General features: G+C 34.5%; 1 protein-coding gene across 1 annotated transcript; it reads left to right on the top strand.

Moving 5' to 3' along the window:
• Positions 1–3,414: 3,414 nt before the first annotated feature.
• Positions 3,415–8,858, top strand: LOC110900009 (PH, RCC1 and FYVE domains-containing protein 1). The gene is made up of 8 exons (XM_035982429.1): positions 3,415–3,552; positions 3,617–3,706; positions 3,792–3,878; positions 3,996–4,100; positions 4,222–6,300; positions 6,398–6,544; positions 7,099–7,493; positions 8,415–8,858. The coding sequence occupies exons 1-8, from the start codon at positions 3,415–3,417 to the stop codon at positions 8,548–8,550; spliced, it is 3,177 nt and encodes a 1,058-aa protein (XP_035838322.1). The 3' UTR covers positions 8,551–8,858.
• The last annotated feature ends 3,926 nt before the right edge of the window (positions 8,859–12,784 follow it).

The following is a 12,784-nucleotide window of genomic DNA, read 5'->3' as shown; positions in this document are numbered from 1 at the left end:
TATATATATATATATATATATATATATATATATATATATGATACAAGAAAATAGTTTGGATTACCGAATTTTACCTTTTATTTAAAAAATAGGTTTATTAAATACTAGTTTATAGACCTGCGTATTACACGAGTTTGAACAATATAAATGATATAGTTATATACTTTTTAAAAAACTTTCTGTTACTAACGACCTATGTTAGTTAGTAACCAAACTTTCTATATACGAATTTTCATTGCCATATAATGGTTCACACAACTAACTTGAATTTACCACAAAAACTGACCCATGTTATTTAGTAGTACTGAAAATACCATAATAGTCATGTATTACAAAAGTTAGATACTGAAAAACATTTAATAAACAAATTTATATATTAATGAAATTATGTATTACGTTACATATAACAATGTATAAATAATAATAATTTTTATCATTGTGTATATATTTTAAATTTAACTTTTATTTAAAATAAATCTCTAAGACCTCAATTCTGTTTCAAAATTCATTATTTAAGTTATTATTTTTCTCTTTATTGGTAAAAAGCCAATTTTATTGGTATGACATAAATTAGATTTGTTATTCTTACTAATAATTGTTATGCAAATTTAATTAATAAATAGTATTTGTAAAGTTATGATATAGGTTAAAGGTTTATATACGATGAATAAATCTTTTCATTATTAAAGGTTAATTGACTATGTCACAAATGGGTATAAAATGAAATTTATATATTTCTTAGCTCTATTAAATTGAAAACACATCAAAAATCAATATAGCTACAAATCTTAATATTATCTCATCTATAAACTTCAAAACGTTAAGTTCTCTCCGTCTATCATTTTAAAACCGAGTTCAATAAAATTTTAGTCTTGTTGCGAGATAGTCCTCTGGTTAGTTACTCTTTTTTAGCTTTTATTTATATGTTAGAAAAACTCATATATTGAATTTATAGATAATCTCAGATATTGATAACAATTTTTGTTTTTTTTTCTTTTGTAATTTAAACTATTTTATTTTAAGAAGTACTAAAATCATAGTTTTAAATATTATAGATCACTTATGTATATTTTTTAATCATAAATTAGAAATAGATATTAATTATTATATATTATTAATGAATTATCATAAAATTAGAATTAGGTATTAATTATTATATAAATATATATATATATATATATATATATAATATATATATATATATATATATATATATATATATATAGGACAATGCTAGATAGAAAACCCTAAAAATTTGAGAAAACCCTAGAAAACCCAACCTCTCGACCTTTTTTTTTTTTTTTTGAAAAAAATAACACATGTAATATACATGGTTTTAAGAGTTTTGAGCCAAAAAAATCAAAAAAGCGCCGAGTGGATGTTTTTAATAAAAATAAACAAGTTTTAGCAACTTTCATCATTAACATGTGTTAGACAAAAAAGTGCTGAAACTTGTTTATTTTTTAAAAAAAAAAACACTCGGCGCTTTTTTGATTTTTTTGGCTCAAAACTCTTAAAAACATGTATATTACATGTGTTATTTTTTTCAAAAAAAAAAAGTTGGGAGGTTGGGTTTTCTAGGATTTTCTCAAATTTTTAGGGTTTTCTACCTAGCCCTACCCTATATATATATATATATATATATACACACATATTATAAATGAATTAAAGATGAAAATGCCATGTGCCATTAATTGGGGGATGTTAGAAGAGAAAATGCCATGTGACATTAGAAGTATTCTTTTATTAGTATTAGATTAGATATTAGATAATCTAATCAAAGTAGCTCCGGGCTTATGGAAACCAAATCATTCATGATTTATTAATAAAATTTATATTTAATAAAATTTATATAGATGTATTGTATTTTTATATTATTCTGCAAGGTAGTTACGATTACCAAATAAATCCACCATTGTCGCTTGAGTTTCTGTCGAGCTCCCTAAACTTCTCAATACCTTCTTCTCTCTGTGTCTCCTCCATTTACTTTCTTTCTTTTAATGTTTCTTTGTAGATTCGTTATTCAATATGAACGTGCGTCAATATGGAATAATTTTTATTTATTGAAGATCTAGAGAAATTGTGAGAAAATTAAGTTGGATGATTGGTCAAAGAAGAAGAAGAAGATTTGAATATTTGATTTATCCATGAAGACTATTACGTGGATGGTTGTGAATAATATAGCGTTTCAGATGGAATGGTAGATCCTGCTAGTTCTGGCTATCCGGACCGTGACGTCGAACAGGTATCCGTTCATCTATCACATGAACAAACTGAGTAATTTGAATCCCTTCTGAAGGGGAGTTAAATTTTTGTATGGTTATAGGTGAAAACGTAAGAACTACGAGAGAAAGTGTCTGTTTCTGATATGTTTTGTGATCCGGATTGTATTTGTTTCGACTATATTAGATGTCCACAAGACTACAAGCAAGTTCAGGAACCATTTTTTGTAATTAGTAGGTTTTGAATTTCGTATTTTAATCACCTGGATTGTTTTCATGTACTTTTTGATATTACTTTAATTAAAGTTTTAAACCTTATAACTCGACTTATGTTTGTTTTGCTAGAAATATCTAGATAAAGCTCCGCTTTCCCCTTCTAGTATGTGTAATTCATTTGTATCCTTATTTTGAAGGCACTCAACACTCTGAAAAAAGGTACCCAATTAATCAAGTACACCAGGAAGGGGAGACCTAAGTTTCGTTTATTCAGACTCTCAGATGTAAGTTGCTTCATATCTGATTTGTTGAACTGTATGCACCTGGTACACAAGCTTTATCCGAAATTATACATTATTTTCATCGTATTATTGTCCAATTGCATGTTACCTAGGAAAGCATGAAATTGCTGTTAGTTTAGGTACAGGGAACGAAAAGAAAATCATCATCCGGTTTTTGTGATTCATGGTCTTCAAGTTTATGCCTTTCAGGCTAGATATATTCTTGAAGAACGTTACGTTAACCAAGTCCATCCGAGTTACAAGTAATGGGCCTTTCGGCCGGGTTATATTTATTTTATTTTAGTCTAGTTAATTATGGGTCAAACAATAGTTTGTTTATGTTTATTATTTGGGCCGTAGGCCACATGTATGGGTCGAACAGAAGTATTATGTCCAGTCCAGTAGGTAGCGGTTAGAACAAGGGTTATGGGCCAAGCTTTGCGAACCGGCATGTCTCCAAGATAACTACCCGAGCGGTTATTTCTCAAACGTCATATCTTTTCAATTTGAAACGACGTGACCCTTGGAAACATACCTATTCGCTGCTATAAAGCCGCTGCCAACATCCTTGTTCGTGGTCAGTTAGTTATATTCGAACGTGTGTGTTTACAAGTTATCATATTCAAAGTTTAATTATCATTCAAGTTCAATTCGGTTAGTTATCTTTTGCAAATCTGATTTTCGTTCAATCCATCATGAAATACTGTGAATGTTGTGGGTTGTTTGAGAACGATTGTGTATGTGGTCACAATACCATCCGTTCCGATTGGTCCTGGGTTTCCGATGACGATGATACCAACAATTCTGACTGTGAATTAATTATTTCTTTTTCTGTATGTTAATTCCTGAATTTTCAGCGGCAGCCAAACTAAAAAAAATGTTTATTTAATATTTCAGGATGAAACAACTTTGATCTGGTACTCCCATGGACGGGAAAGGAATCTGAAGTTAGATTCCGTAATTAAGATCATCCCCGGACAGAGAACAGTTAGTTAGCTAATTTGTGTGATGATTTATTGATTTAGTTCGATCCTGAAAATAGTTTAATTAGCGATAACGTATGTACCTGCAGCCGATTTTTAAAAGATATCGCCAACCCGAAAAGGAGTACTTGTCGTTTTCTCTTATTTACAAAAATGGTGATAGATCCCTTGATCTGGTTCGATAACTTATCCTTCTAATGCTTGTTATTCAAATTAGTACCCTTAAATACACTTGAGAGTTTACAGAATATTATATACAGTTAAAAGTAATTACTAAGGTTGTATTATTGTAGATCTGCAAAGACAATGTGGAGATAGAGGTCTGGCTTGCAGGGTTGAGACATTTAGTTTCTCCCACACAAAGTTTTACTAGACGTAGCGATAGTGATCTTTCTGATGTAAGAATTTCATTTTCAGATCCTTAAATTAAATCAGTATATTTACTCAGTTACTCTCCATTGGATGCCATGTGTGTTAGGCTCTAATTGTATTCTTTTTACTTTGTTTTTGGTACTACAGTTTTATGATGACACAAGTGACGCCAGTCAAAAGGGGCGTCCTTCTGGTGTAGCATTAGAGTGTGATTCAACTAACTCTCGTAGCTCATTTTCTTGGGATTTGCGTTTCGCAGAAAGCATAAGTAGTTTTCTCAGTTCGGATGTGGCATTTGGACGTGCAAACATGCAAGTAAGAACAAGTTGTGCAGATAATTTCAGAATTAGTGTTTCAAACACACCTAGTTGTTCAACTCAAAATCCTGCAGCCGATGATATAGAATCACTAGGAGATGTTTACCTTTGGGGAAAAGTTTGCTGTTTTAGCGATGGAGTTACGAATAGTTTCCCAATAAAAGATGACATTTTAACTCCTAAATTATTGGAATCAAACGTAGTTATAGATGTCCAACAAATCGCTTGTGGTGTTCGGCATTTTTCTCTTGTAACAAAACATGGTGAAATTTTCACTTGTGGGGAGGAATCTGGTGGCAGGCTTGGTCATGGGGTTGACCAACATGTTGGTCGCCCTCGCCTTGTTGAATTCCTTTCGGTCAAAAATATAGACTTTGTTGCTTGTGGTGAGTATCATACATGTGCTGTATCTGCATGTGGTGATTTATATACATGGGGAGATGGGACACACAATGCTGGTCTACTCGGCCATGGTACTGATCTCAGCCACTGGATACCCAAACAGGTTTCTGGACCTTTAGAAGGAATCCAAGTTGTATCAGTTGCTTGTGGTAATTGGCATACAGCATTGGTAACTTCCGAAAAAAGGTTATTTACATTTGGTGATGGGACTTATGGTGCTCTGGGACATGGTGATCTAGAGAGTGTAAAATATCCAAAAGAGGTTGCATCTCTTACTGGACTTAAAACTATTAAAGTTGCGTGTGGCGTGTGGCACACTGCAGCAATTGTAGAGATCGTAAATCATCAAGCCAGACAATCTACGTCTAAAAAACTATTTACTTGGGGGGACGGGGATAAGTACCGTTTAGGTCATGGAAACAAACAAACTTACACAGAACCAACATGTATAGCATCTCTAATTGATCATAATTTCCATCAGTTAGCATGTGGACATAGTATGACCGTTGGCCTTACAACATCCGGTCATGTCTTCACTATGGGTAGTACTGCACATGGTCAACTTGGTAACCCACAAGCCGATGGTAAATCGCCTAGTGTGGTTCAAGATAAACTTGTCGGTGAATTCGTTGAAGAAATCGCATGTGGAGCATACCATGTTGCTGTTTTAACATCAAGAGGTGAAGTATTCACTTGGGGAAAAGGTGCAAATGGGAGACTAGGACATGGAGACTTAGAAGATCGAAACACCCCAACTTTGGTTGAATCATTTAAAGATAGGACGGTTAAAAGTTTATCTTGTGGTGCAAGTTTTACGGCTAGTATATGCCTTCATAAATGGGCATCTGGAGCAGACCAATCGGTTTGTCATGGTTGTAAACAAGCATTTGGTTTTACTAGAAAAAGGCGTAACTGTTTCAACTGTGGACTTGTGCACTGTCATGGTTGCAGTTCCCGAAAGGCTATGAAAGCAGCACTGGCTCCAAGCCCGGAAAAGCCACATCGTGTTTGTGACTCTTGTTATGTAAAACTTAATAAAGCTTCTGAAACTGGAAACAATAATAACAGTAACAATAATAATAATAGCAATGTTTCATCTTTCAAAAGAAGGCTTAGTGGTACTAGATTTGAAAGATTTGGGAGGACTTCAAAGCCTTTGATTTCCCCGGTAATGGAACCGGTTAAGTACCATGAAGTGAAATCAGGAACATATGGATCAAACTCTGAATCTAGTTCAGTAGTAAGAACTTCTCAAGTTCCATCTTTTCAGAGTTTAAAAGATATTTCATTTTCATGTTCAGTAAGTGCTCTTCAGAATGCTTTGAAACCTGGTACAGTGACTCCACAGCTTCCACCCTATCAACAGCCTCAGATACCTGCTTCGCCTTACTCAAGAAGACCTAATTCTCCGTCCGTTGGTACCCCTATCTTCTCACGGGGTTCGATAGATGGTCTCAAGAAGTCGAATGAAGTTTTGAACCAAGAAGTATCGAGATTGCAAAACCAAGTAGAAGCTCTTGTTTACTGATACATCATTTTTGTGTTTGTTTATTACACATGAATGAGATTGTAACAATTAAATTATTATTACTTTAAATTGATAGGTGAAATATTGGAAGCAAAAGAGTTTTAAACAAGATTCAGATATTAGAAAACTGCAGAATGCTGCTAAACAAGCTGAGTCGTTAGCTGCAGAAAAAAGTGCGAGATGTATGACTGCTGTCGAGGTGTTCAAATGCTTCGTATCTCAGGTATGCCAACATTCTATCTAGAGTTAATTGCCATTTTAGTCCCTGTGGTTTGGGCCATTTTGACAGTTTAGTCCAAAGGTTTCATTTTTCACCTGTGGGTCCAAAAAGGTTTCACCGTTGCCATTTTAGTCCACTGGGTTACCTTCATCCACTTTTTCTGTTAACGAGAATGGTAATTCGGTCATTTTATATGGCCGAATTGCCCTTCTAGTTAACAGAATTACATATAAAATGACCGAATTGCCCTTCTCGTTAACAGAAAAAATCGATGAACTTAACCCAGTGGACTAAAATGGCAACGGTGAAACCTTTTTGGACCCACAGGTGAAAAATAAAACCTTTGGACTAAACTGGCAAAATGGCCCAAACCACAGGGACTAAAATGGCATTTAACTCTTCTATCTATTTCCACACAGTTATAATTCTGATATTAGAAAACTACAAAGAATTCATATTGGATTTTTATGTAACAAAACCTCTCATTTGTTCTTCAAGTCAAGTATACATAGATAATGAAGTATTTACCAAGTTATTTTACTGGTTTTAATTGTCAGTTAAATGAATTGACCGAAAAACTGCCTCCCAAAATCTCCAATAATGAAACCTTCAAAGACTTGATTGATAAAGCCAAGTACTACATCAACACCCACGGAAGTGATACTCCACTCCAATCAGATCAGCCTGAAGAAAATTCTAGTGAACTCACAAGAAAGAAATATCATAAAATTAAAGGGAATGAAGATGATGAGATCAATAAGTCAACACAAGATGTTGATGGGACCAAAGGGATGTCACAGAATGATGAAAATGCTGGTGTTGCTCCACAGGAGAACACTGAATCTTCTTCTAACAATGCCAAAGAAGTAATTGAACAATTTGAGCCAGGTGTTTATGTGACGGTGCTCCTACATCCAGATGGCACCAAAATATTCAAGCGGGTTAGATTCAGGTATTTCAGCATAATTCTCAGTTACCTAGCTAGCTCCATACATGCTCTCCTTTACGTACAAGTGTCTGCAAGGGGTGGCCATTTTCACGCATTTAGTTAGTACTGGTGTCGATTTTGGTGGTGATCTATCTTAAACTATCTATCTTAAACTGGTCAACTAAAATACTTGCTAAGTGTTAAAGACTTATCCTACCTATTATTAGTAGTAGTATTATAGTTTCTTTTCGAAGTAGTATTATTAAGTTAGTTATTATTAGTTATTTATTCCAACCACAACTTGAAAGGGTGTGATAGGTCGAAGTAGTATTATTAAGTAATTATGAAGATAATTACTCTACTAATAGAATAGTTACGAAAATGTCACCGCCCTTTTTTACTTTTCCAATGGCATTCCTACATCTTTTTCATTAAATGTAAACGAAGTGTTGTGTGTGTTATTTATAAAAAACACACTATATTATAAATAACACACAACACTTTGTTTGCTTACATATATTCAAATATTTAGATTACATATATTTTACCACTAATTGCAGAATGGTTCAAATTGGTCGAAATCTCGTGAACTCAACTTTTAATGCATAAGTTCTAAATCGTTTCATTCAAATACATTGATCATTAATATAATAATTTTGTTTTTATCATTAAAGGTCCCTTTTGATATACCTAGCCCCCAAACTTAATAAAATGGCCATTCTGTTAAGTTTTATATATTATAGGTAAAAACTAATACAAAAATGAAGTCTAGTAATTATAATTCAGTGTATCTTAATTAATTTCCAAGTTTTGTCATGTTAGAAAAGGTTGTCTGGACAAAAGAAAGGGTGGGCAAACTAATAAAAATGGCCACAAGTGTAAGCAAAGAGTTCATCTGCAATCAGTAGTTGGTTATTATTCAAATTGTCTACAATATCCGTGCAGTAAAAGAAGGTTCAATGCACAACAGGCAGAAGAATGGTGGAAGAAAAACAAGGACAAGCTTCCGGCAAAATCAGCCGGCAGTTCAAGTGCACCACCGCCACCTGCTCAGGAAAATAATGAGGATCCACCATCATAGCTCAGATATGTTCTCATGGGCATTTGTAATTATGCAAAAAATTTGCTCCACTTTAGACAGTGTACTTTTTTTGAAGATGGTAGTGAAGGGAGATCTGTTGCATCAAGGTTTAGGAGAAGTTTGCAAAGATTCTGCTTTACACGGCCCGAAACTCGGGTTCTCCAAGGTTTGTGATTTGAAAATTTTTATCTTTATTAGGAGATTACTTATATCATTGATTTAACTTCTAAAAGAGAACTAGGTGGTGGAGTTAAGACAGTTCAACCTTACTTTTGTTTTTTTCATTTGTAAAGTAGATTAATATGTTTCATTTTTTAGTTACAAGACATACACATATATTGTAGTTATTGGAAACATGGAAAAGGGAATAAACCAAAACTGTTATAACTTTTTTTCTTAAAAGAGTTTAAATAGTGAATATTTCCAATGTTAAATAGTCAAAAGTTCAAAACAAAGGTTTTTTCATATGTGCATATTGGTTTTTCAATCTTACCTACCATTTTGGGTGTAAACTCCCCTATCGTATAAAGTAAGAAATTGATGTCTAGTAACTTTATTTTGATCATGTGGAGTTCGGAGTTCTATGTTATACAATGGCCTAAGTAATTAATGTGATATTAACACACACAGTGTGGATAAATTGTTGGTTTTAAGCTCAAATAAACGGCTCCTCTCAATCAAAGTTTTTGAGACTACACTAAACTAACACGAAATTTTTGGGGTGGATCGAATACGCGAACAAGTTGAGCTAAATGGATCGATTTGTTATAACTTAAAGTAAGTCTGCCAAAACGAGTGGGCCAAGCGGAAATACGAATTCAGGTCAACAATAGGAAAATGTGTTCGGTTCAAAATGGGCGTTTAAAAAGTACCAATCTATTTTGGGTTAAAACCTGTTATGGCCAAAGTATACATGGGTTTAAATGAGTCGTTTAAAAAAAGTACCAAAATAGGTTCACTAGTGGCAACAATGGAGGTGGCCATGGTAGTGGTGACTACCAAGTCATGTGGGGGTGGTGATGATCTGTTGATGGTGGTGGAGGCATCAGCCATGGGGATGGAGAACAGAGGTAACGATGGTAATGTGTGGTGGTGTGGCGCTTGTTGTGGTTTGTTGGTGATGGTGGTGCCACACTATCACGACAATGAGAAGGTGGTGGAGTAAAAATAGCGGTGATCAGTCATGCTAACCTATTTGAACATTTTTAAGTTAACAAGTTGTATAATACTTTCACTTTGACTAGTTGATTAATTTTGATTATACCTAAATTGACCTGGTGACTAACTTGAAGTAACCCAAATGAACTTATATGCACATTAACCCATTCTTCAAATAATGGGTCATGATTGTCACCTATGACATAAATTAGTTTGGCATTTATGATAAAATTAATATGCATTAGATTTTTATATGCCTATCAACTTGATGGGGTGATAAGTTAAGTTATTTCAAAAATTCTAACGAATTGATCAATGAATGAATTAATGGAACTATTAGGTGGTTGGTAAAATTGTATCAGAGACTCGAATAGCATTTCTAAGTGGAAGGCGTATTCTAGATGGTCCGTAATGATGAATGAATTAATGTATTGGGTGAAGAAGAGTAATAAAATGGCGTTCATGTTGAAGATTGAATTTGAAAAAACGTGTGATAACGTTCACTGGGAATTTTTTTTTACCGGTTCTTCACCAAATGGGCTTCCCCTCAAGATGGTGTAGGTGGATGTTTAGGGTTTTGTCATCAGCGAGATGTTCAATTTTTGTGAATGCTTCACCAATATTCGAATTCCAATGTCATAAAAGAATTAGACAAGGAGATCAATTATCTTTGTCTTTTATTTTGGCAATGGAGGCGTTTGTGAGCATATTTAAGAAAGCATGTTTGGCAGGGGCTTTTATTGGAATTCGTCTTCCAAATGACGGACCCAATATTTTCACCTTTTATACACAGACAACGCAATTATTATTGGTGAGTGATCAAACTTTAATATTAGAAATGTACCAAGATTGTTGAGATGTTTTTACTTACGTTTAGGACTTAAAAACAATATCCATAAATCAATTCTGTATAGGATTGGTGTGGACAATATAGAATAAAATAGGAGTTAATTGCCCGGATAGTCCCTGTGGTTTTCCATTTTTTTCATCTTTAGTCCCCAACTTTTTAAAATATCATGTATGCTCCCTGTGGTTTGCTTACTTGTTACTCGGATAGTCCCCTGGATGAATGGACGTTAGATTTCATTGTTAAAGACACATGAAATGACTAAACTACCCTTACTTTAAAATAACTTTTTAAAATATTAGATATATCTAAACTTAAGTAGGTCCCACTTTTATTTATTTATTTATTTAAATATAATACTTAAACCCTACCCTAACAACCCCATCTTCTTCAACCTTAACCCACCAACATATTCAATCTCTCATCCCTCCACCATCTTCAACCTTCACCGTATTTAGCTCATCCATCTCCACCGAAGTTTCTGTTGGCTTTCTGCAGAATCCAACAACACAAAAGGACCCTCACCGTCGCACCTCTAGCTCCCATTTGAATGCTAGAAGGACCCACCACCATCGCACCTCCGACCCCCTGGTTCAATTCGACACCGGCAAAATCATGTTTCAGATTGCTCTATCTCAGATTTGTCTCAGAGGGGTTTCAAATGCATTGTCCGATTTCAAAATTGCAACACCCAAAGTCTTAGATTTGTCTAAGATGATGCTAAATCATTTTTTTAATGGTGAATCAATTTGAAACACCCAATGTTCAGATTTATCTCAGATGATGCGCTGGATCAATTTTTGTTTTAGTTAGAACTTGATGATGAATTAGTTTTTGTTTTAATTAGAGCTTTGATGATGTAGAAAGAAAATGACTGCACATGGGTGTAACTGAGAGCGCTAGTGGTTTGGGTTTTGTTTGGGAGTTTAAAAGAGAGGGGGAACATGGTCGACAGTTATGGCGGTGGTGTTGCAGAGGTGATGGCAGCGCAGTAGTGGTGGTCGACTACAATTGCCGGTATGGGTAGGCGGAGGGAGAGAATGAGTGGACGTGGTGGGACCCACTTTGATTTCTTTTAATGTTATAAAAACTATTTTTTAATAGTAAGGGTAGTTTGGTCATTTCATGTGTCTTTAACAATGAAATCTAACGTCCATCCATCCAGGGGACTATCCGAGTAACAAGTAAGCAAACTACAGGGAGCATACATGCCATTTTAAAAAGTTGGGGACTAAAGGTGAAAAAATGACAAACCACAGGGACTATCCGGGCAATTAACTCAATAAAATAGGATGGCATCAAAATGTTGTAAATCGGGTACATTCCCTTTTAAGTACCATAGATTATGGTGGAAGCAAACATGAATAGAATAAACAATTAGAAACTGGTTCTTGATGTTTTCTATAAGAACACCTTTCAAGATGGAAATCAACTTGCCTCGTAGAGTGACGCTAATTAAATCGGTGCTAGAAAGTTTATCGCACTATTATTTTTCCCTTTTATAAAGCACCAAGTAAAGTAATAGAAGATTTGGAAGCAATTATGAAAAACAATTGTGGGGAAATTCGTTGGGAGTGAGAAAAATGCATTAAATAGCATGGGAGAGGGTGGTGTTGCCTAAGTTGCTATTTTTTCTAATATAGATTGTAAGTCCCAATTCTCGGAGGATCGATAACGAAACCAAATCTAATCTCTTGTTTATCACAAACACAGTCACGAGTGCGGAATCCCCGTGACTTTGCCAAATCAAACATAGATAGTAATAACACGATATAACCAATGAATCACAGTCAATTGATTAAAAGGATGAGAACAATGATCAAACAAATACACACACAGTTTGACAGTAGACTTTCAGTAAGGGTTATGCGCTCATTGTTTCAAAGTGAAACTATGATGTGTTTATATAGCAGCCCAGGCCCAACAATGACGAAACTAGGATTGGGTCCGACGAAACTTCACTTGGGCCTGACGAAACCTCCTGGACGACGAAACTCTAGGAGTTTCATCACCCATCACGACGAAACTTGGGGTTTTGGTCATGAAGGAGTTTCGTCATGTAGTGCTCGTCGAAGGCTGCATAAGTTGTTTGGTTTGCTGCAAACAGACAGTTTGCAGCAAAACACATAAACACACAAACATACATATAAACTTACATGCAACATGCATTGTTCATTAAACATTACATTTCAAACGAGACAAACTTTGTCGGAAACTTAGATAGATAGG

The sequence above is a fragment of the Helianthus annuus genome, chromosome 13 (assembly GCF_002127325.2).
Source record: "Helianthus annuus cultivar XRQ/B chromosome 13, HanXRQr2.0-SUNRISE, whole genome shotgun sequence".
Classification (NCBI taxonomy): domain Eukaryota; kingdom Viridiplantae; phylum Streptophyta; class Magnoliopsida; order Asterales; family Asteraceae; genus Helianthus; species Helianthus annuus.
This window is presented reverse-complemented; position numbering and strand designations above follow the sequence as displayed.